Source organism: Bos javanicus, chromosome 11, assembly GCF_032452875.1.
Source record: "Bos javanicus breed banteng chromosome 11, ARS-OSU_banteng_1.0, whole genome shotgun sequence".
NCBI classification, from domain to species: Eukaryota; Metazoa; Chordata; class Mammalia; order Artiodactyla; family Bovidae; genus Bos; species Bos javanicus.
In genome coordinates, this window is record NC_083878.1 from 72,414,655 (window position 1) to 72,437,194 (window position 22,540).

Below are 22,540 nucleotides of genomic sequence, written 5' to 3' on the forward strand. Positions count from 1 at the left end.
GGACATGCTTGTGGCCACTGGAGTCTTGTGACAGCACCAGCACCCAGAGGAGCTTGTCTCATAGCTTGTGGTTATTGGGAAGGCTCCCTGGGGTGGAAGGGGTTAAGTCTCCCCTCCCACTAGGAAGGCTCCAAGTCAGGCCCTCTATCCCTGCCTCCTGGGCACTGACACCCACACTGGTGGCTGCTCTGCACCAGGAAGACCTGGGCCTCCAGCAAGGGCACAGCTCATGGCAAGCCTGGGTCGCTTCCTGCTGCTCTGGTCTCCGCAGGCCCTCCTCTGGGCTTGGACAAGAGGTGAATTTGGGGAAATAGAGAAAAAGAGGGCAAAGGATTGTTGGATCAAAACCTCTGGAATCCCCAGCCAGAGCAGCTCAGTCATTGAAAACCCACAGACTGCCAGGAAGAAGCTGGCTCTGGGAAGATTTATTTGCTCTGCGACTCTGCCAAGTGAGATGCCAGGTCACAGGTGGAGCCCTCCCGCAACCCGGATCAGCCCAGGGAGAAGGGTAGCCCGATGCCAGGCTGGCCGCAGAGGAGAAGGCAACAGGAGCCAGTGATGCCAGCCTGGGGCGGGGTGTGAGCTGGTGCCCGCTGCCACAGGGCACTCATACAATGCCATCAAAACCCTGCAGACCGCACTTCTTGCCGGCCACCTGGCAGCCGAACCTCAGTGCCTCCTGCATGCTCTTCCCTGGAGAGAGGGACAAGTGGCCAGGTCAGCCGGGTCTTCGGGGCAGGGGCAGGCCCCAGCCCTGTGCCTCCTGCTGGGGTACTCACCCTGGGACAGGCTGAAGATGACCGCCGCGTTGAAGGTGTCTCCGGCCCCCAGAGTGTCCACCACGCGGGGCGGTGGGAAAGCATCGGAGTGGAGCAGCCGTCCGTCAGGCCCCAGCGCGTCGGCACCCTCCTCCGCCCAGGCACAGACCAGCGTGGCCCTGCGACACCCTCCTCTCAGCGAGCTGTTAGCCCAGCCCTGGCCCCAGCCTTGTCCCCCTCCCAGGGCAGACCCTGGATGCCAGGCTCCCTCACTGCTCACACCCGCACCGGGGCACAGCCTGGCTTCTGCGAGCTCGCTCACCCCTTCCTCACGCGGCTATACAGGCCCCTCAGGGCCTCCTTTGCTGACCGGAACCCGAAGTGCTTGGCCACATCTTTGCTGACAAACACCTGTGGGCAGTGGAAGAGAGGCTGATGGTTATCTGAGCTCTAGCCCCAGCTGTCCCATACCACCAGCCGCCTGGCATTGATATTATAACGCTGTTCCTCCAACATGGCCGCCTAAGCCCTCAGGTAGTACCCCGCCGTACCTCACGAAAGGTTTTCTCACTCGCTCAAGACATGCTGGAAAGCAGCCATGTAAGCTGTGACACAAAAGTCCCAGCCTATTTGTTCTAAGATCAACGAATCTCCTCACAATTGAAAACCCAGGGTGGGTCTTGAGCGCCATCTTGGGGTGCAGTCTACCATAAGCGGGTTAAATCACGGCTCTCAGGAGGGTTTTGGTTTTGTTTGGCTTTCCTCATACAACTATGCCCTCTAAGTCTGATTTCTTCATCTTTAAAACAAAGGGCTGGGGGGTTCTAGAGCTTTCTTAACACCAGCTACGCATTAGAATCACCAAGGAGTTTTATTAAAAAATACTTCAGGCTCCACCTCTATCAACCAAATTGAAAAAAAAAAAAATGAAGGTGGGGTTCAGGCATCCACATTTTTTTAATGTGCAGCCAAGAGCCCAACCTGCTTCACAATGGTGCTAGGATTATCACCCAGATTCCATTTATGTTCCAAGCTTATATGGGCAAGTCCCCTTCCCACCCTCCCTCACCCCCTAGTGGCTCCCACCCCATAGTTGGAGGGCACCTTGGAGAATGGTGCCATCCTGTCATTTGACAAGAGGAAAAGACAGGAGGCCCATTGAGGAGAGGCTGGCCCTGTGGCTGGCTGTCCTGGCCTTGTCCAATCCCTCTGGACATACCCATGAGCCCCCTGGGGTGGAGAAATTCTACTTCTTGGCTACTCTGGAGGTCTGTGCAAGAGCCCAAAGCACAGACCTCTGTCTCTTTGCTTTGCCCCCACCTGCCAACATCACCATGTGTGAAAGGCAGGACAAGGGAATACTCAGACTCCATTTAAGAACCAAATTAAGCTGGATGTGGCTGGGAGCTGGGGGGAGTGTGTGGGGTGGGGGGTGGGTGCTGCAGGGGACACTTACCACATCTCCATAACCAAACAGCTGGTACAGCTCCTCACGTGGCTTCTCCACCTCCACAGACACCTGGATCTTGCTTTCTGGAGGCTGCCTGGCATTGTGCTGTTCTATCCGCTGTAGCATCTTCACCTGCTCTGATGCGTTCCGGCCCTGGAGCAGAGCAGGGCAGGGCAGGAAGCTCAGGACCAGCCGGGCTCATTCGTCCCTTCCCGCTGGAACTATGGGTGGTGGGGGGAGAGGAGCCAGGGCTGCTGAGCGGGAACTCATCCTAAGTCTCAGAATTCCAATGCTGTTATGGACCTTGGAGACCTTATCAACCAGCCCTCCCATTTCACAGATGAGAAGACTAAAGAATAAAAGAGACTTTCCTGGGACTTCCCTGGCAGTCTAGTGGTTAAGACTTAGCACCCCCAATGCAAGGGGCATGGGTTCAATCCCTAGTCAGGGAACTAAGGTCCCATATGCTACACAGTGTGACCAAAAAGAGAGACTTTCCTAAGGACTACAATAAATTAAATGACAAAGCTAGGACTAGAACTCAGGACTTCTCAAGATCTCCTTCCATCTAGATTCTAAAAGTTCTCTTGGAATGAAGACTCTAGTTTCCTTTATTTGGGAGCTGGGTTGGGGCCTCTCATTCCTGCCTTCCCCAGAGTTAACAGATCAGGTCTCCCACAGCCTGGCTCCTGCTGTGGGAGAGGAGGTGGGGCAGCCTGTAACACAGAAAGCACCGGACTTTGCCTAGAGCCAGCCTCCTGCTTCTGGTGCCTATATCCTGCTGTGTGATCTTGAGTACATCACTGAATCTTTCTGGGCCTCAGTTGCCCACCTGAAAACATAAATGAGGACAGAGAGGGGATGGGTTGGGCGGTGCTGGGCTCATTTATCTCTAAGGAACTCCATGGTTCGAAAACTAAGGAGGCAGAACATGCGGAGGGGCTGGAAGGTCGAGGCCCTCAAAACCCAGGTAGGGCAGGGCTTGCCTCAATGTGGATCCACTTGAACCGGGTCAGCTCAACCTTCTCAAAGTCTTTAGCGGACACATCTGGCAGGTTCCTGAGTCACAGAACAGAGAAGGCACAAGGTGAAGTCAGCCAGAGCCAGGATCTCTAACTTGTTGCTAGGGCCCCTATGCCTGGCACTGCCTGCAGCATGGCAGGAAGCTGGATCTACAGCACATGCTTCCGAGGCTCAGCCCTACCCTGTTCCAGGCTAAACTTGAGACCACTCCTTACTCCACTGAGCTTCATCCAGACAGGGAATTGGAGGCAGTTTCCTAGGGTGCCCCTTCCTGTGTTTGAGGCTGTGATATTATCTAAAGGCAAATTCATCCACTGCATGTGTTAAGTAAGCAGCCAATCCCACATGGTTTGGAGACCACATCTCCCAAAATGCTCTAAGAGCACCAGGGACTACAATTCCCAGAATTCCTCTTGCCAGCAGCCCACACAGCTCCCAGCATGCAGTGTCCCGGGAAACTACAAAGGCCACCGCCATTCTTCCCAGAGCTCGGGTCTGGTTCTACTCACTTCTGGCTGCCCCAGCAGTGTCAGCACTACTGTCCTGAGTTTGGCAGCTCCATGTTATGATCCTGAGATCAAGGTTGGTGATTGAGGATAAATTGATTTTTGGCTGACTTAGGTGTGGAAACCTGGGAAGGGTCTGCCTTGATCTTCCTTAGCCAGAGACCTACACACAGCCAGTGGCCTCCCCTCCCTGTTCTGCACTGAATCCTCCCTCGATTTAACTAGCTGCCTAACTGTGTCCCTTCTGAGGTGCTTCCCCATTGGTAAACGGGGCTGACCCCTAGCCTAACAGGCCTGCTGCAGCTAGAGATAACATGTGTGGTTATGCCTGGACCGAGGCCAGTAGGCAATAGACAGTTCTCCTTGGAGCTTCTCTCCATCCCTTCCTGTGAACAGCCATATTGTGTCCCTGATCAAAGTTGCTACAGAGTGTTGCTCAATGGGCAGATGACTAAGCATTGCCCAATATGAAGATTGCCTCTAGGATGTATGCCTACCCACTCATTCGTTGGGACACAAAGAGCCCAGGGCCACTGGTTACAAATCTTGTCCTAGAATGACTGCCCCTCCCCCAGGCCCAGTGGTTATGCTGGGCAATAGGGTCAGCCGGAACCCCAGGGCAGTTGGGCTTGGGCCATCTCAGCCCTAACAGAGTACCTGGCACACACACACACTAGGTTCTCAGGAAACTAAACCTCTGAGATTCTTCAGGAGGGAATCTGGGAGAGATAAGTCTCTCCCTGGCAGCCTGTGACCCTAAAATGACCTCCCCCCACCCCCGCCCCGCGCCACCAGGTAAGCAAATCATCAGATGGCCCTTATCTGCTGACCCAATGTCCCTCTTCCCTCTTTCAGCAATGGCTGTGGATGGTATGTGGCGTTTGGTCTAGCCTTATTATGCTGGACCCTTGGGAGTGGCTCATCTTTTTTGAATACCCAAACCCCAGCTCCTGGTGCCATGCTGCAGGCTGGCAACCCTGGAAACTCCAGTGTGCCCCCTTCAGGGATCAAGATGGTTTGAATCACATCTCCCATCCCCCTGCCCTCAGAACGACTTACCCACCCCCACACCCAGGCTTCTGATTGGCTAATTATGGAGGAATCACATCATAAATTACGTTTTGTATAGGTCTGCCTGCCTCTCCTTGGTGTTGACCAAAGCTAAGTCACCAGGCAGAGCAAAGCTCACCCCTTCCCACCTCACTTGTCCCCTAATTGAAAACAATTCAAAAATCACTGAACAGTATGGCATAGGGACAATTTTTGGTACAAAGAGGGAGGCCACGAAGGGCAGGCAACTGGGATGCCTGCGTGGCAGGTGAGGAGGCTGATTGGTGGGCTATGGCGGGCCAGGCCAGGGGGCCTTACGTGTCGTAGAGTACAATGGTACGGGAGCCATTGGAGTTGTTGATGATGCAACAAGAGCACGGGGTCTCCCCTCTGCTCTGCCAGGCCACCTGAGACACGTCCACGCCCCGCTGCCTGAAGTCAGCCACCAGGAAGCTTGGTGGGGGGGAGCCCGAGCCAAGGGAAGGGCAAGGAGACACAGATTAGAGACTCCAAGTGGCCCGGGCCTTCCAGACCTTCCAGTGGGGAGCGGCGCTTCCACTAGGGAGCACACAGGCCTTGGAGAGGAGGGTCCTGCTCTGGGGGCTGAGTGATGGTGGCGGCAGCAGCTGGCAGGGTGCAGACAGGTGTACAAACCTGTAGGCATGTAGGATGGTGCGGCTACCGCTGGCCTCGCTGATGATGACTGTGGAGATGGGGACGGAGCCCGTGGTCTGAAAGACCATGTAGCGGAGGTCCACAGAATAGCGGCGAAGGTCGTCCAGGACAAAACTGCCAGGGCGGAGTAACCCGGGGAGGCGCAGTTCGGCGGGGGGTTGGGGATTAGAGGGTAGGTGGTGGGGCCACCAGGGGCCCTGGGGTGCAAGTGGAGAGGCTAGGAAGGGACTGGGGTTCGTCACAGGCTTAGGGGGGTAGGAGAGGTGGGAGAGCATGGCTAGAGCTCAGGGAGGAAAACCCTCACGGACATTCTTTTAGATCCTGACTGACCCTGGCCTTCAGTCTGATTCAAGCAGGAAAGATTTCGCTAGATGGGGTGGATTTTGGGACTGAGGATATGTACCCTGTTTGAACCAAGCAGGTGAGGGCACTGTGGCCTGCACCGTGCAAGACAAGGCAGTATTAATAATTACAAGGTGATACTTTGTCCCCCAGAATTCCAATTAAGCTATTTCAAATCCTAAAAGATGATGCTGTGAAAGTGCTGCACTCAATAGGCCAGGAAATCTGGAAAACTCAGCAGTGGCCACAGGACTGGAAAAGGTCAGTTTTCATTCCAATCCCAAAGAAAGGCAATGCCAAAGAATGCTCAAACTACCACATGATTGCACTCATCTCACACGGTAGCAAAGTAATGCTCAAAATTCTCCAAGCCAGGCTTCAACAGTATGTGAACCGTGAAATTCCAGATGTTTAAGCTGAATTTAGAAAAGGCAGAGGAACCAGAGGTCAAATTGCCAACATCCGCTGGATCATGGAAAAAGCAAGAGAGTTCCAGAAAAACATCTATTTCTGCTTTATTGACTATGCCAAAGCCTTTGACTGTGTGGATCAAAATAAACTGTGGAAAATTCTGAAAGAGATGGGAATACCAGACCACCTGACCTGCCTCTTGAGAAATCTGTATGCAGGTCAGGAAGCAACAGTTAGAACTGGACATGGAACAACAGACTGGTTCCAAACAAGAAAAGGAGTATGTCAAGGCTGTATATTGTCACCCTGCTTATTTAACTTCTATGCAGAGTACATCATGAGAAACGCTGGACTGGAAGAAACACAAGCTGGAATCAAGATTTCCAGAAGGAATATCAGTAACCTCAGATACACAGATGACACCACACTTACGGCAGAAAGTGAATAACTCTTGATGAAAGTGAAAGAGGAGGAGAGTGAAAAAGTTGGCTTAAAACTCAACATTCAGAAAACAAAGATCACAGCGTCCAGTCCCATCACTTTATGGCAAATAGACAAGAAACAATGGAAACAGTGAGAGACTTTATTTTGGGGGGCACCAAAATCACTGCAGATGGTGACTGCAGCCATGAAATGAAGAGACACTTGCTCCTTGGAAGAAAAACTATGACCAACCTGCTGCTGCTACTGCTGCTAAGTCGCTTCAGTTGTGTCCAACTCTGTGTGACTCCATAGACGGCAGCCCAGCAGGCTCCCCGTCCCTGGGATTCTCCAGGCAAGAACACTGGAGTGGGTTGCCATTTCCTTCTCCAATGCATGAAAGTGAAAAGTGAAAGTGAAGTCGCTCAGCCATGTCCGACTCTTAGCGACCCCATGGACTGTAGCCCACCAGGCTCCTCCATCCATGGGATTTTCCAGGCAAGAGTACTCAGTGGGGTGCCATTGCCTTCTCCTATGACCAACCTAGACAGCATATTAAAAAGCAGAGACATTACTTTATCAACAAAGGACTGTCTAGTCAAAGCTATGATTTTTCCAGTAGTCATGTATGGATGTGAGAGTTGGACTATAAAGAAAGCTGAGTGCCAAAGAATGGATGCTTCTGAACTGTGGTGTGGGAGAAGACTCTTTCGAGTCCCTTGGACTTCAAGGAGATCCAACCAGTCCATCCTAAAGGAAATCAGTCATGAATATTCACTGGAAGGACTGATGCTGAAGCTAAAACTCCAATACTTTGGCCACATAATGTGAAGAACCAACTCATTTGAAAAGACCCTGATGCTGGGAAAGATTGAAGGTGGGAGGAGAAGGGGACAGAGGATGAGATGGTTGGATGGCATCACCAACACAATGGACATGAGCTTGAGTAGGCTCCGGGGGTTGGTGATGGAGAGGGAGGCCTGGCATGCTTCAGTCCGTGGGTCACAAAGAGTCAGACACGACTGAGCAACTGAACTGAACTTTGTCCCCCGGTTCCCTCTGCCTGCCCATCCCCCGGTACTCCTCTCTTGGAAGTCCTTCCTGTCCTCATGTGATTCCTCTCATTCCACACCTGCCTTCATGATGCCCAGCCAGGAGGTGGTGCTGCCTTGGTGGGGGCCGGGGGCCCACTCACTGCCCTCACCTTCCACGATGGTGAGCCCACCCAGTGCCTGAGGTCCCTCAGTATGGGTCCAGAACTCCTGCTCAGAATCCCCTCTGATCAGAACGAGGTGTGGGGGCAGTCCTTCAGGAAGACTGCACCAGCAAAACAAGGAGACCACCCCGCCCCTCCCAGCTCTTTGGAAATGCAGAGTCCTGTCACCAGGAGCTGGCAACTACACCCAGTGGTGCAGCCACCATCCTGGCCTTTCTCACTATGACTGGACCCCACTTTCAGCAACACCCAAGCTGGAAAATACAGATTGGTATAAAGGTACCATATCAGGGCATCATTCTTTGTCTTACACCTTAAGGATCCTTTAAACAGTAGCTTTCCCAGGTGGCTTAGATGGTAAAGAATCTGCCTGCCATGCAGGAGACCCAGGTTTGATCCCTGGGTGGGGAAGATCCCCTGGAGAAGGGCATGGCAACTCACTCCAGTATTCTTGCCTGGAGAATCCCATGGACAGAGGAGCCTGGGGGACTACCATCTGTGGGATTGCAGAATTGAACGTGACTGAGTGACTGACACTTTTCTACTGCATGGATGGAATATAGGATTTGGTTTGCCACATACCTTTTAGTCCCCACAGTGCCAGGGACACGGGAGGTACTCACACAGTGTTTGCTGAGCATGTGGGGAGAATTTGGAATGGCACACTTATCAGCATGACTGCTACTCAAAGTAGGGCTGGTCTCGCTCTAGCTGGGAGGAAAGGCAGCTGCTGAAGAGGGTTGGCAAGTGAGCAGCTGTTGGCTCTGGGTCCCTCTGTCCCACCCCAGAGGGCAGGCTCTAGCCCCATTATTTGCTCCATGCCGGTTCCTAGGGAAGGGAACCTGGCTGCAACTTGGGGCTGGGCTCTAACAGCGTTCAAAGGGCTGTGCTTTCCAGGCCAACAACCTGGCAGCCTGCCCCTGTGCCCACAGTGGGCAAAGTGTGGGCCTCACCTCCTGATAAGCGCTTGCTGAGTTGGCAGTGCCAGGGGTCAAAGAGCTCTTGGGTCCCTGCAGCAGCCAACACAGAGCAAGTGCATGGGCCACTATGGGTGGCAGCCTTCTGGCCAATGGAAGCATGGGTCTGGGCCCATTTTTAGCACGTGGCATCAGGGTGTCCTTGGGCAGGGAGCTCTCGCTGCTTCAGTGAACATCAGGGACACAAACACTGGCCCTGCCCCCTCAGTTAAGAAAGAAACCGTGGGCCTGGACCCTGGGACCACGGATGCAGGACATCCTGGAGGGAGGGTGGGTACAGCACATCCCTAACCGCCTTCTGCCACAAGCACAGGCAGGAGAAGGGCAAAGTCATATCCACCACAGAGAGTCTGTTGGAAGCAAGGAAGGAGAAGGTGGGAAGCTGAAGCAGGCTCCAGGGAGTGGCCAAGGAAACAGGCTGTGAAAATGAAACCTTGACAAGAGCAACATTAATGACTGAGCAGCAGATAAGCCACACCAGGGAAAGTCTGGGATGCTGGTCCTCCACTCCCCACCGCCCCCCGCACCACCACCCATTTCTAGAGGTCACAAACCATTTCTCAGAGACTGTCCAAGGCTGTCCAAAACTAGCCAAGGCTTCCTTCTGCCCCCACCCTGAGGGCCGCCCTTCCCTGCTCCCACCACTCACTCAGCAACGTGGCCCCGGGCCAGCGAGCCCATGAAGGCGCAGGGGGCTCCAAGCAGGGAGAGGACAGTGCAGGAGTTGGATGCATTGCCTCCGCGTTGCCATCTCTGGGACAAGCACCTGCAAAACACAAGGAGGGTCCCTGCAGCTCCAGCAGACTGAGCCCTGGGTAGGGCCCCCAGAATGAAAAAGCCAGGAGGTCCCCCTCAGAAAGCATCCGGGCCAGCCTTAGGCTCAGCGAAGGGAAGAGGCTCAGGTGAGGACGAGATCTGTTCCCCAGCCCAGGCTAAATTCAAGCTCACAGTGATTAATATCTGTCTCCCAATATTCTTATGACATCAGGAAAGCACTCCCTTGGTGTCACCACAGTTTGAGGGTTCCACTGACTCTAGGTTACCTCCTCCTCTGTAACAGTGACCCAGTTCCCCACCTTCCCCCTCCTCCCATCAAGCCTCCTCCTTGAGAGCTGCCTCTTCCCAAAGGTGGCAAATCTACTGCTGCTCCTATCTTAGGAGAGGCCATTTCAGTAACAATTTAGACTAAAATGATTAAGACAAGAAGCAAACCTGGACACTGTGATCATTTAAGAAGGTGGGGTGGGGGCGTTGCATGGTAACTTTTACTTGTCAAAAGTTAAACAGACTGTTGAGTGAAGACAAGTGTTTCTCCATCTTTGTTTTTCTTTTTTTCAGCTTTATTGTGATGTTATTAATATATAACATTCTGTACGTTTAAGGTGAAGAGAGGGATGATTTGATGTATGTATATACTGTGAAATGATTACTACAATAAGGTTAGTTAACACATCCATGCCAGCACATAGTTGCCTTTTATTTTCCTTTGTTTTTCTCCATCTTTACTGAAAATCTAGCAAAAGGAAACGAAGTCAGGATACACCTGATGGGCTGTCATCATCAACAAAAATGATAACACACATATACAGTCAAATCACTGGAACAATTTTTCATTTGTGTTCCAATAATACTGTGAGGTAAACAGTGCAGGCTGTTGTTTCTATTCTTCCAGTTTCAAAAAGGATAACAATAATAACTCGGTAGCTTACCATAAGGGGGACAAGCACCAAAGAACCACTGATTAAGAGAAATAAATGAAGGAGAATTTTTAGACTAAGGTATATTTGTACACAAAACTTAACACTGAAGTTCCCTTTAGCCTTTGGAAAAGGGGGCCATGATCCCATGAGAAAAGGATACTAATCTGTAAAGGATCCAACATTTCTCAAGCTATGAGCTTTAGAGAAATTTTCATGCTGCGAAGAGAGGAGAAGCCTGGAGGGACTGAACTTGCTCAGAATCACACCAACAGTTAAGGACAATGCTGATACCAGAATGCAGGTCTCCTGATCCCAAACCACTCCAAATGCTTTGTATTTTTGACTGGGTCCCAGCCTGAGGAGGTTTCAGAGAAAGGGGCTATAGCTTTACTCTGTGGAAACCCTTCAAAGTCACACGGACGCCCAACTTTCTGTGCAGAAACGCTCTGCTGAGCGTGAAGATGCTTTCTGGAAGGGCCTTTATGCTTGGACTCTGAGAGGCCAGGCCATTCCTCAGGGCCCTGGCCGAGTTCCAGGTAGCACCTCCTGAGAGTTCTCCACTGCCCAGGGAGAGAGCCTGGGACAGGAGGGGCTGAGACGCTAGGAAGGCCTGGGTTCCCACTCAGGTCTGCCCATCTGGGAGGCACAACAGAGTCCAGGAGCTGGGCTGGGTGGGATGGGCGCATGGGAGAGAGGCCCTGAAGACAAGCAGACTGCTCCACAAAGGAGCAGAACCATGGGTCTGGGGGATGGGGAGGCACCCCCTGAAGGGCAGGGGGCGTGGAGGACATGGGAAGGGTCTCTTCAGAGAGGCACCTTGCTTAGTGCCCATCTTCGGAACCGGCCCCCATCAGGGGGACTAGTAGGTTCTGGTCCCAGCCTCCTGACAAGCAAGCTCGAAGGGACTGGGACTCAGCTCTAGTGAAGCAGGCACTCTAGGTTCCCCTGAGGTCCCCCACAGTTCATGGAGAACCTGTAGCCCTAGAATTCACTGTTCTCCTGAGAGTAAGCCTATCCCTCACTGTGAACCAAGTCCTGGGGCCGACTTGACCTTGGCAGGTGGGTGAGGTACATATAGCAGCACACCCTTGTGCCCAGCCCCCACTGTGCCTTCACCCTTTGCTGGAGGCTCTAACGTCTGGCAAACAAACAGCCCAAAGCAAAGGGTCACCTCCATGAGATGGGCAGCAACAAAGGAACAGGGAGCACCTGAGAGGGTAGAGGGCTGGAGACCTAGAATTAGGACACGTGGGTTTTACTACTGTCCTGCCACTCATTAGCTATGTGGCCCCTTACAAAAACTGTCTCATTTCTCCAAATCCTTAGCTTCCTCATCTATAAAGACAGAACAGGACTGATCCTTACATGTTTCCCATGGGCTGCTGTGAGGAAAGCATGTAATAATGCCTGTGATAGTGCTGTATGGATCCAAGGCCTGAAGAACTCCCGGCGCTCTCCCTCAGTGAGCCTCATGGTTACTGGCACTGCAGCATCTTCCCAAGCTCAGTCTTGAACTCGCCTTTTATCCAGTTCTTGGCTCTGACAACTGAGAGCCAAGAAGCAATTCTTCTCTGTATTCTAAGCACTAGACTACCCCAAGAGAAAGTCACAGATTCCACTGCACTGGAGTGTCTTAGGATGACGTGTAATGGTGCAGTTCTTATCAAGAGTAAACACAGGAACCAAAAAATGACTCTTCAACTTCCACCAGACAACCATGAAGGATGTTTTCCATTATGTTGTTCACTGAGTACTGTAAAAAGGACTTCTGGTAAGCTCCTTTTGGAATTCAGCACAAGGAAAAAGTCTGTATGGCTTATGAACCAGCTGGACCATAACTCATTGCATCTCCAAATTTGCCTGCAGCGCCAGCAAGCCCTGAGATACGATGAAGCTCAAAGACCATGGTTTTCAATGTTTTTGAACAGTCTAACTGCACGTACTTCTTATTGTAAGCTACCTCAAAAACACTTTAAAAGAAACAGATGAGATCTATAAGTGGTAAATAAATTAGAAGTAAATGCTGGTGATAGGCACGTGCACAGGTCTTGTTAAAAAGGAAGGCACTGCTTTTGCACCTTCCTAGCTGTGTGCCCTTCAGTTAAGTCACTGTGTCTCTCAGGGTCTCTACTTGCTTAGTCTACTTGGTAAAATGGGGATAATGATGTCTGACAGGTCCCAGGGTTGGAAATGGGAAGTGGAGAACACAATGCTATCCAAAGCCTGGAACTTAATACTAAAGGCCTCAATTCTTTCCCCAGGTCCCGGGCAGAGGGCATGAGACACGGGCTCCCAAGGCGACTTTCACAACCTCGCTGCGGGGCCCCGGCTTTGCATCCCTGCAGTCTTGGCCGCATGGCACAACGCGGGGCTGCAGCGGCCCCTGGGGTCACCAAGGGGCCCGGGCGCCCCTACCTGCTGTCCGTGTCCTCCTCTGGGTATTTGTCCATCACATTGATGATGTCCAGCACCACTAGCCCCACGCACAGAATCTGTTTCTCTTCCATGAAGCTGCTCCCGGAGCTTTCTGCCTGGCTGACGGGGTTCCTCCCTGGTTCTGCCTCCTATCCGGGTGAATGGTGTCCCGGCTCCCAGAGTCTGGCTCCTCCTCCGCGTTCGGAACTCCTCCTCCAGGGAGCCTCCGGCGGCGGCGAGGGGTGCCGTGGGGTGCAGGGGACGGAGCCGGGCCCTTGCTCCCCACGACCACCCACTCCAGAGGACCTGGGAGCGCAGACCCCAAGGTCTCGGTACCCGGCCTCTCCTTGGCAGTCTGCGTGGCCCAGGAGATGGCTACGTCTTCCACTTCTTGCCCTCAGTTTCCTCACTTGTCAGATGGACTCGGAGCTGATGCAAAGCTCTCTAAAGCGTAGCTAGGCAACCTCCTGAACGCCAAGAGAAAGTACAGCAGAAAAGCATCCCGTGAGCCGCCCGCTCCCGCACCAGCCAATCTCTCTCCGGACTCCAAGCCCGCGGGGTTGAGTCGGGCCTCGCAGCTGCGGCCTGACCCGCAAGCATCCCCAGCCGCGGCTCGCGCTGTCCCGGCTGCCCCGCCCCGCCTCCGAGGTCGGGCCAATCCCAGGCCGAGGCCTCGCCTCTGCCGCGGAGCAGCCGGGGCACGCAAGGTGGGCCGCGGCGGTCACGTGACGGGAGACCCCGCCCAGCGGCGCCGAGGTCGCGGGTCCCGGCGCCCTCTGGCGGATTCGGGTGGAAAGGGCGTGAGCAGGCGGAGGGCCTGGCTGGGGCTCTAAGCGGAGGAGTTGCTTCGCGCTCGCGCGTCTAGAGCAGGTGCGGGCAGAGCTACTCCGGCCCGAGCTGAGGGCGCGAATCTGGTCGGGGGCTCCCTCACTCCGTCCCCTGTGTACTCCTGTCGACCCATGAACACATAGTAGAGCAGACGGCTTGTTTAGTTTTTTGTTTTTTTTTTAGAAAAACCAAGTGTCTTTATTCCTGAATAGTTTAGTATGGCGGTGGGGGCCGGATCCCCCTCGACAGAGCCCTGGAGCCGAGGGACTCGGCCTGGAGGCCAGTTGGGGGAGCAGAGGGTGCCAGGATGGGCCCCTCCGCAGTCTGGGTCCTGCAGGGACGGCGATCAGGCCAACGGTCTGGACGAGGGGACCCCAGAGTCCCCGACCCGGTGCACTCCAACCATGGGGAGGACGCCGCTCGGCTCGGGGCGCCTCTGCTGCGGCTCCCCGGGGGTCGGCACCGCGTCCCAGGCGCGACCCCGGGGAGCCCGCCCCCTGGCTGGCTGTTTGGTCGCGTAGACACTTCGAGCGGGTGGGACCCGATCCCCCCAGCTTCCCCACCCCGCCGTCTACGCCTGTTCGAGCTCCAGGTCTCCGTAGAGCAGGGCTCCGCTGAAAATGGTGAGCGGTTCCTCCGAGTGCGCCAGCTGCCCCATGACCAGGTCGATGCAGACCGTGTCCCCGACCTGCAGCGGCAGGATGAGGCTGAACACACCTAGGGCGCCTGGGCTGGGCTGGCTCTCGGCCACCGGCTTATTCTCCAGGCCCTCCGGCTCGTAGCCACCGGAGTCTATGCGAGCCACGCCCAGGTTGGAGCGGGACAGCACGGCCTCCACCTTCTCGTGCCGGTGCCCCGTGAGCACCGCGCTCAGCAAGTAGCGCCCGGCCAGTGGCGCCGTGAACACGCCTGGGGACAAGAGTGACAGTGAGGAGGGGGACAGGTGGCAGGGGCTGGGAAGGCGTCCGGGAGCCCTTCCAGAACTGTACTACGGAGGGACCCTCTGGGTCTTTTCTGCCTCTCTTCTACCAGGACCTGAGCTCCACAGACGGCAGGGAAGTCGGTGTTTTTGTTCATTTCCGCATCCCCAGCACTTGAGGAGTGCCTGGGCAATAGCAGGTCCCCAGAAAGAGCTGTGGAAGGATAGGCTCTTCCCCTCCCCACCCACCCCTCAATCCAAGTTATGGTGTGAAGGGATAAATGAAGGAGAGAACAGGGTCTCCCCAAACCAGAGAATGAAAGAATCCAGCTTGTCTGAAAGGGCAAGAATGTGGACATGTCACCACACAGCCTCCCCGATCCCCCCAGTGCCCAGCTCCCCGCTTCTAGGCTCACCAGTCTCTGGATCATAGTAGCCCCCATCGTTGAGCAGGACTCTGTCAAAGGGCACCGTGCCTGGTTCAGACCGTGGCAAGCTCAGGGCAGCTGAAAAGGCTACCCGGGGCACAGAGGCTGCTGGTGCCCCCTCGGGTCCTGGGGTGGGGGGAAGGTGTCAGAGTGGATGCTCAGTGCAGCCCCCTTCTACTCCTCGGTCTCCACCCCACCCAGGGCTGCCTGAGGCCCTCCATCCTCCAAATCCTGGTTCGGGTCCCCTCCCTCCAGCGCTGAATGAGGGGAACTTACCCTGTTCACCTTGGGGACCTGTGGGGAGAGAAAAGGGAGCAGTGAGAACTAGGGCAGCTCTCGCTGAGTCACTCAGCAAACACCTGCTTTCCCACTGTGCCAGGTGCTATGCAGTCCCCCAAAGCAGAAATGGGGAGACAGATGGGATCTATTCTCTTCAACCTTGTAGGCTCAGCCACAGCCTTCAACACAGCAGGGAGGCCACCCACAGTCAACTGGCCAGCACGCTGACTATCCTATCTCCTAGTTACTTTCCTAGTTAATGTGAGCCACGTAGGAGCCCCAGTTCCTCACCCTTTTCCCTCTTCTCTGTCAAGTTCAGAGTAGAATGTCAAGCCCAGGGCTGCCAAGGGGGGTGGCAGCCCTGGCTGCACCAAGAATCTCAGCCCGCTCACCTGGTGGCCCCATGGGCCCCTTTTGTCCATCCTTGCCTGGAGGTCCTGGAGGCCCAGCAGGGCCAGGGGGTCCCTGCATCCCAGGAGGCCCTGGTGGCCCAGCTTCACCTGCAGGCCCTACAGTGACAAAACTGGGTTGAAGGGGAGCCATAAAAACGAGTTTCCAAAAGACAAGGAAGGTGGTGGATCCAGGGACAGGGTGATGGGCCCCCTTGCTGCCCACACTGGGTACGTAGGCGGCAGAGCAGCACCCCACCTCCACCCACAGGCCTGTCTGAGCCATCAAGGAGGGTGGGGAGCTGGGACCTTGGGTCATCTCTTGTGGACAAGCCTAGCCCTGGGACAGCGGTGGGTATGCAATTCATGCAGAGCAGGGCAAAGAGCAAGTAAACGAGGTTAAGGCTAGGCTGTTGTTAGGGTCAGGGGAGGAGAAAGAGAAGACTTGAAAAAGGTCCTCCCCCCGCTCCCCTCAGTGCCTCCTCTTGCCCACTCACCGGTGAGGTCCTTCAGGCTGAACTGGTGAAGCTGGTCCTCCAGCAGCAGCAGGGAGCTATTAAGGGCACCCAGCCGCTTGCCCAAGCCGGCCTGCCCCTCCAGCAGCTTCTCCAGCAAGGCTGCCTGTGTCTGGCTGGTGCTGTTGGTTTCCCGTAGTCCAGCCCAGAGCCCAGCCACATGTCTGGAAAGGCCTTCACGCAGGCCCTGCAGTCCCCCGGCCACCGTGTCCAGCCGCTCACAGACTCCCTCCAGGCGGCCCAATCGGCCCTCTAGGCTGGGGCACTGGCCGGCCTGTGCCTGTCCCTCCTCCAGGCCTCGGAAGCGCTCCTCACTTTCTGTGGCGTGCTCTGTGGCCTCCTGTTGCAGTCTATTGATCTCAGAGATGATGCGGTCCTTGGTGGCTCCCAGGTCAGCCAGATCAGCACCCTGGCCCTCCACGGTGGTCTGCAGCTCATGCAGCGAGTCATTGAGGGAGCTGAAGGTGAGAATGACCTCAGAGAGCTCTCCTTGCAGGGCTTGGAGGGCTGAGCCTGAGCTGCCCCCGAACACACTGAAGCCATCCAGCGGCCCACGGCTCGGTCCCCCAACCCCAGGGCCGGCCCCAGGGCCCCGGGGGGGTAACAGCGGGCAGGAGCAGCGCTCCACACCATCCCGCAGGCGGCCGAGTTCCTCTTGTACACCTCCGCAGGCACCGCAACCCTCCTCCCCACGGGCCTGCAGCAGCCCCTCCAGTTGGCCCAGCCGTGCAGCTGTGAGATTCAGCTGCAGTGCGAACTCTGCAGCTGTTTCGCCCAATGCATCGACGCGACCATGGAGCAGGCCCACCGCCCCTTGCAGTTGCTCCAGCGCGGCCTGCTGGGCCTCCCCAGCTGCTCCCAGCTTGTGCAGGTCTGAACCCACCAGCCTCAGCTGCCCCTCACTGTCCAGCACCCTGCGCTCCAAGGCACTGAGGATCTCCCTGACCTGGGAGTCCTGCTCCCCAGGGGCCCCAGAGCAGAGCTGCCCACATGCCTGCACTGCCCCTGCCACCTGCTCTTCCAGCTGATTCAGCCGCCCCGCTAGCTCCCCGCTCACATTGGTCAGCCGCCCCTCCAGCTTCTCTAGTTTTCCTCGGGCAGCAGGCAGCCAGTGGCCCAGCCCCCCAGGACGCCCCGGCCAGCCCTCCTCCTGTTCCTCCGAGGGGCCCAAGGTAGAGTTGAATCGGTCCTCCAGGCGGGACAGGCGGGATGCTAAGCTGGTGTAGCCTGGTGGGTGGCCACCCTGCCCAGATGCTCCTCCCAGGTGGGTGCCTCGCCGCCCACTCAGCACTGTCACCGAGCCAGCCACAACATCCAGCCTCCGCTCCAGCTCGGCCAGTCGCCGGCCCAGCTCTGGAGGGCAGCATTCCTGAGGGGCCCAGCGGCCCAGGGCTTGCCCCGTGAGGTGACGCTGCCGCTCCTCCACAGAGGCCAGCAGCTTCTCCAGCGCTCGCAGCCGCTCCCTGTCTTGCTGCTGCTGTCGTCGAAAGCCATCCAGCCCCGCCAGGCACACGGAGCACGACTCCTGCAGCCGCTGCTCCAGCTCCCGCAGCAGCTCCTCACTGCGGCCAGGAGGGGCCGGGGTGGGATCCGGAGCCCTGCTGCTGCCGCCACCGCTGTGATGGTTGTTCAGATGGCCCAGCTCCTGGTCATGGGTGGAGACACGGTTGTCCAGGAGTTGCAGCTGCTGCTGGATCTCATTGAGGGTTTCGTGCACACCCGGGCGGGCCGCTGCATCTGCCGGCTGTTGCCTCCCGTTAAAGGCCGTCTCCACAGCCCTCTGGACGTCTTCGGTCAGGCGCCCGCTCAGTCCCTGCAGGACACCCCGAAGGCCCTGAAGCTCCTTTGTCAGGCTCTGCACCTGCTCTTCCAGCTGCTGGACTTTCTCGGACTCCCCAGGACCTGGCAGAGAAGGGGAGGGATAAGGCTGAGGGGCTGGACCACAGAGTTCAGTGCCTACCTCCTAGGGACCTTCTCTCCCCAGCTCCAGCGAAAGAGCAGAGTCCCAGCTGATTTGGCCATTCCTTAGCTGGGTGACCTGGGCAAGAAAAGATGGAAGGAAAGAGAAAGCAAAACAAAACCCCAAAAAAGAAAAGATGCAAAGAAACTCCATTCACTGAATGCCTCTAAGTCAAATATTCACCATGGCTCCTTCCCCTTTACAACAACTGCATTGCACAAATACGACTGTGTGTTTTAGTCGCTCAGTCATGTCTAACTCTTTGTGACCCCATGGACTGTAGCTCGCCAGGCTACTCTGTGCATGGGATTCTCCAGGCAAGAATACTGGAGTGGGTTGCCATTTCCTCCTCCTCATTCCTTCCTTCCCAAACCAGGAATCAAACCCAGGTCTCCCTTGTTGCAGGCAGATTCTTTACCATCTGAGCCACCAGGGAAACCCATTAGCTCTTCCCATTTGGTAGACTGGGAGATAGAGGACCAGAGAGGTTAATTAACTGGGCCATGGATTACAAATTTAATATGGTTCTATCATCCGGAATGCCTTCTAACTTTATGTAAACTGTTTCTGCAGCTGAAAAAAAGGAACTGACAATGCATCACTTCAGCAGGGTGAGTGAAATGTGAATGTGGGAGGCCCCTCTTCACACCACCACAGGGACAAACACAACTCTGAAGCAAGCTGCAGGGGATCTGGCTGGGTGTTGGAAGAGTCAGCCAGCAGTTCCTGTTTCCATAATTACAGCACAGCTATCTCCCTGGCAGGCAACACAACACATCTGCAGTGCTGGGCAACGGGGACTGCTGCATTCTGGGACCTACAGTCTCTAGAGGCCATTGGGGTGCCTGGGACCTGTAGTCAGCTGCAGTGCATGCTAGGACTTGTAGTCCCAAGTGTCTATCCCCTTGGACCAAGCTTGTCTGAGGAATTCCCCCTTCCTCCCGCAGCTGTTCCCAACTAGGAAGTATCTTGGCCACACGTGGGCGTGTGCGAGCACATTCTCTTTCTCTGCCTTCCTTTTCTCTGGGTCTCACTCAATCTCTCTTTCTCACACACACACACATACACACAACCCACACACAGACATTCTCTCTGTCTCTTGCTCTCAAGTATGGAAAGGAACCTCAGGGATCTCATTAACTATATTCTGTTCTGCGCATTCCTCCACCCCCAGCCCCCAGCCCTAACCTGGAGCAGGGGTCTCCCTGTAACAGCCTGGCCCCGTGCTTTTCCCCAGCATTGTCCCCATTCTTCTCCCCAGCGACTCCCATACTCACCTTCCCCTCCCAGCCCACTCAGGTGGCTGCCTGCACTGGAGCCGGAGAGGTTGGGGCGGGCGGGCTGGGGCCGGGGCCGCGGGGTGGTGGGTGCAGGGCCCAGCGCCGGGGCAGGGCCCTCTGCACAGTCATCGCCCCCGTACCCCTGGCAGCACCTCCATTCCATATCTGTCACCGTTTTGTAGGCCACGCGGTAGCGAGGGCGGAGGAAGCTGCGGTACCTGGGAGAGGCAGAGGGAGGCCCCTTACTCCTCCTGCAGTCAGTGATGCTGGCCCCTGTCCTCAGAGATGGGCCGCTGTTCGTGGGCTAGGTCTGTCCCTCAGGCTAGGTCCCCCTTACTGGCCAGCATGTGGCCTTGCTCAGTTGACAGTTGTCAGCCGGTTGGCCAAAGGCCAAATCCCTATTCTTCCTCCCCTTGTCCTGTGCTGGAGCTTTGAACTCCTCTCCTTGAATGTGGCCAGGCCCAGAAGATGCATTCCCAAGGCTGGCAGGGTGGTCCAAATGAGTTTGCCCTCAGTATCCCACCAGCCAAAGAGTTGCCTCAGCATCTCAAATGGCTCTCAGCGGAGCCCCTGGTCCTGCCCCTGGCTACCTGCTTTGTACAAATCCCCCAGGTTGGTGGCCCTAGCCCAGGCCCCACCAAGGACCCATCCTCACATGATGCTGCGGGAACACTGGGGCTGGCCCCAGCCACAGGGCTGGTAGTCAGGCTTGATGAAGGTCTCCACTCCATCCTCAAGGACACAGCTCACTGTCCGGGTCACCACATAGGCACACCAGTTCCTGCAGGGACAACCCCACCTGGGTCTCAGAGCCAGAGACACACATTCCGTGGGGAGGTCTAGGGGCTACCAGAGGGGCTGAGGGAGGGTCACAAGATGAAAGGCCTCTGGGGACCAGGGGGAGCTAGGGCTTTGGCAGGGACAGCTCCTCACCCCACCCCACCCCCCACGCCTTCCCGTGTAGTAGGAGGCAATAAAGACTTTTCAAGATGGGAACAGGAGGCCCAGAAGTCAAAACCACAACTACGGGGATGTTGATCTTCATGGCTGGGGCGCCTGGGGAGCGTCTGAATTCACGCATTCATTCATGTCCCTTTCTGTCTCAACCCCCAGCTTGGCGTGGCCTGCGTGAGCTCGCTGGCCAGGTTCCCTGGTGATCCCCTGGCTTCTCCTCACCCCTCAGGGGAGTGGTCAGAGCAGGCAGGGGTCCAGCTCAGGGTTAAGGAGAGAATAAGCCATTGATGAGCCCTGCCCACCCTGGGGCTTTCAGTTCTACACTCTTGGCCCCCCTCCTCCCCCCACCAGCCTCCAGTCCATGTCCGCTGGAGAAAGGAAAGGAGCAGAGAAGTGGTGTGGGAAGCGTGGGTTACTGCATGGGGCTGAGGGGGCCCTAGCGTGGGATGAGAGGTCTGCCGAGACTCCCAGGCTGGTGTGGGCTGGCAGTGACAGGAAGGCCTAGCCCGTGGCTCTCAGGATAGTTTCCCTGGGCACCTAACGTGGAAGTGATTCCCCCTGAGGTTAGATGGGGTGGGGGGGTACCTGGGCTCCACGGGGCCCTGAAGGAAGGCGGGCATTCGAAGAGCCACCTGGTGGCTTGGTTTCCTCTTCCCCCTTCCTTTGCCTTAGTGTGGACAGTCCAGAAGAATGTACCCAGGGCAGGGGCCAGGACACCCACCCTCCCACCTACCTCCAGCCTTGGGCTGAGACCCAGACTCCTACCTGTGGCGGCTGGCAGGTCGGGGGGCACTCTGGGCCTGGGTGCCCCCAGAGCTGAGGGCCCCGCCACTCCCAGTGTAGAGGCTGTAGCCGCGAGGAGGGTAGCTTGCTGCCCCCACGGCGGTGGCTAGCAGGCAGCAGAGGTAGCAGCTCCAGAGGGTTCCGGGGGCCATGGTGGGGGCGCTCCGCGGCGGCCCTCAGAGGCACATCCTGGCCTGACCACTGGCGCCTCTGCCTGGAGCGAGGGGTGGGGGGGATGCCGCTGCTCTGAGGGACAGCAGGTCCTGTCCCCAGCTTCCTGCCGGCAGCCCCCAGCCACACGCCTCCTCCTTGGCTGCCTGGCCTGACCCCTCTCCCCCTCCTCTTTCCTCCTCAGGCTCCTGTCTGTCCCTCCTTCGATTCCTTCCGCTCTCCTCTTCTCCACTTCTGAGGGGAGTTTGTTCTCTGTGCCCCCCCTACACACACCCTGGCCTCCTGCGCCTGGTCCCTGGCTCTCTCAGATGCTGCCTCCTGGGCCTCCACCCCCTCGCTCCATCTGGCCCTCCTCTGGTCTCTGCTGTCGGTTTTCCCCAGTGACCAGATCCTGGGGGTGACAGGGCTTTGCCCCTGTGGCTGCTCAGAGGCGCAAGAGTGGCTGTGGGGCGGGCCCTGGCCTCCTGCCTCTCTCTCCCTCACTCCCCTCCCTTCCCCCCCTGTCTGGCTGGCGGTCCAGCCTCCCTCTTCCTCCCCCCACCTCTCCAACCATCGTGCGCCACATCTGCTTCTTGTTAACTCCGGGAAAGAGAGAGAAAAAAAAAAAGGAAAAACAGAGAAATGTGGAGTTGCCGCCGGGCTTGGGGCCAGCCTCTCAGACAGGCCACATGGAGCAGAGCCGGGGCCAGAGCTGGGGAGGAGGCCCAGGGCTGGTCGCTTAGACAGGGAACGGGAGCTGGAACCACAGCTCTCCTGGGGCCAGGGCAGGGCCCCCCCTAGGAGAGGAGCCCTAGGAGAGGTGGAGAGGAGAGCCGTAAAAGGGAGCATGAACTTGCAGGGGCTCAGCAGAACCGCCACTCTCCATCTAGTACAGCTGCCTCCTTTTATAGATGTGACAATTGAGGCCCAGAGTGGGAAAGTAACTTGTCCAAGGTAACACCGCAAATCAAGAGCATGGCTCAGATTAGAATCTAAATAGTACCCAGGCTTGGGAGGAAAGAGGAGGAGAGAAGCAAAAGCTACTGGACCAGGGAGCAAAAGGAGAAGGACTCCACTGAGGCCGGCAGGAAATTCAGAGAAGCCAGAGGAAG

General features: G+C 56.4%; 2 protein-coding genes across 7 annotated transcripts; both read right to left on the reverse strand.

The window, feature by feature from the left end:
- Positions 1-405: 405 nt before the first annotated feature.
- Positions 406-13,580, reverse strand: KHK (ketohexokinase). 5 transcript variants are annotated; one of them, XM_061433040.1, is made up of 9 exons: positions 12,944-13,576; positions 9,478-9,594; positions 5,442-5,576; positions 5,106-5,240; positions 3,195-3,267; positions 2,215-2,361; positions 1,081-1,169; positions 780-937; positions 406-693 (listed from the first exon to the last, which is right to left on the reverse strand). In XM_061433040.1, exons 1-9 carry the CDS (start codon positions 13,033-13,035, stop codon positions 608-610), a joined length of 1,032 nt encoding a protein of 343 aa, XP_061289024.1. In that variant the 5' UTR covers positions 13,036-13,576; the 3' UTR covers positions 406-607. The 5 variants fall into 5 exon arrangements, with proteins under 5 accessions (XP_061289024.1, XP_061289025.1, XP_061289027.1 ...); XM_061433041.1 differs by lacking the exon at positions 12,944-13,576 and adding an exon at positions 11,894-12,923; XM_061433043.1 differs by lacking the exon at positions 5,106-5,240 and having other exon boundaries at positions 12,944-13,580.
- Positions 13,581-13,919: 339 nt separating this feature from the next.
- EMILIN1 (elastin microfibril interfacer 1) lies at positions 13,920-21,913 on the reverse strand. 2 transcript variants are annotated; one of them, XM_061433022.1, is made up of 9 exons: positions 21,723-21,913; positions 21,261-21,492; positions 20,197-20,322; positions 19,539-19,759; positions 16,284-18,203; positions 15,790-15,906; positions 15,395-15,412; positions 15,107-15,244; positions 13,920-14,680 (listed from the first exon to the last, which is right to left on the reverse strand). In XM_061433022.1, the coding sequence occupies exons 2-9, from the start codon at positions 21,428-21,430 to the stop codon at positions 14,343-14,345; spliced, it is 3,048 nt and encodes a 1,015-aa protein (XP_061289006.1). In that variant the 5' UTR covers positions 21,431-21,492; positions 21,723-21,913; the 3' UTR covers positions 13,920-14,342. The 2 variants fall into 2 exon arrangements, with proteins under 2 accessions (XP_061289006.1, XP_061289005.1); XM_061433021.1 differs by having other exon boundaries at positions 21,261-21,913.
- Positions 21,914-22,540: the final 627 nt, after the last annotated feature.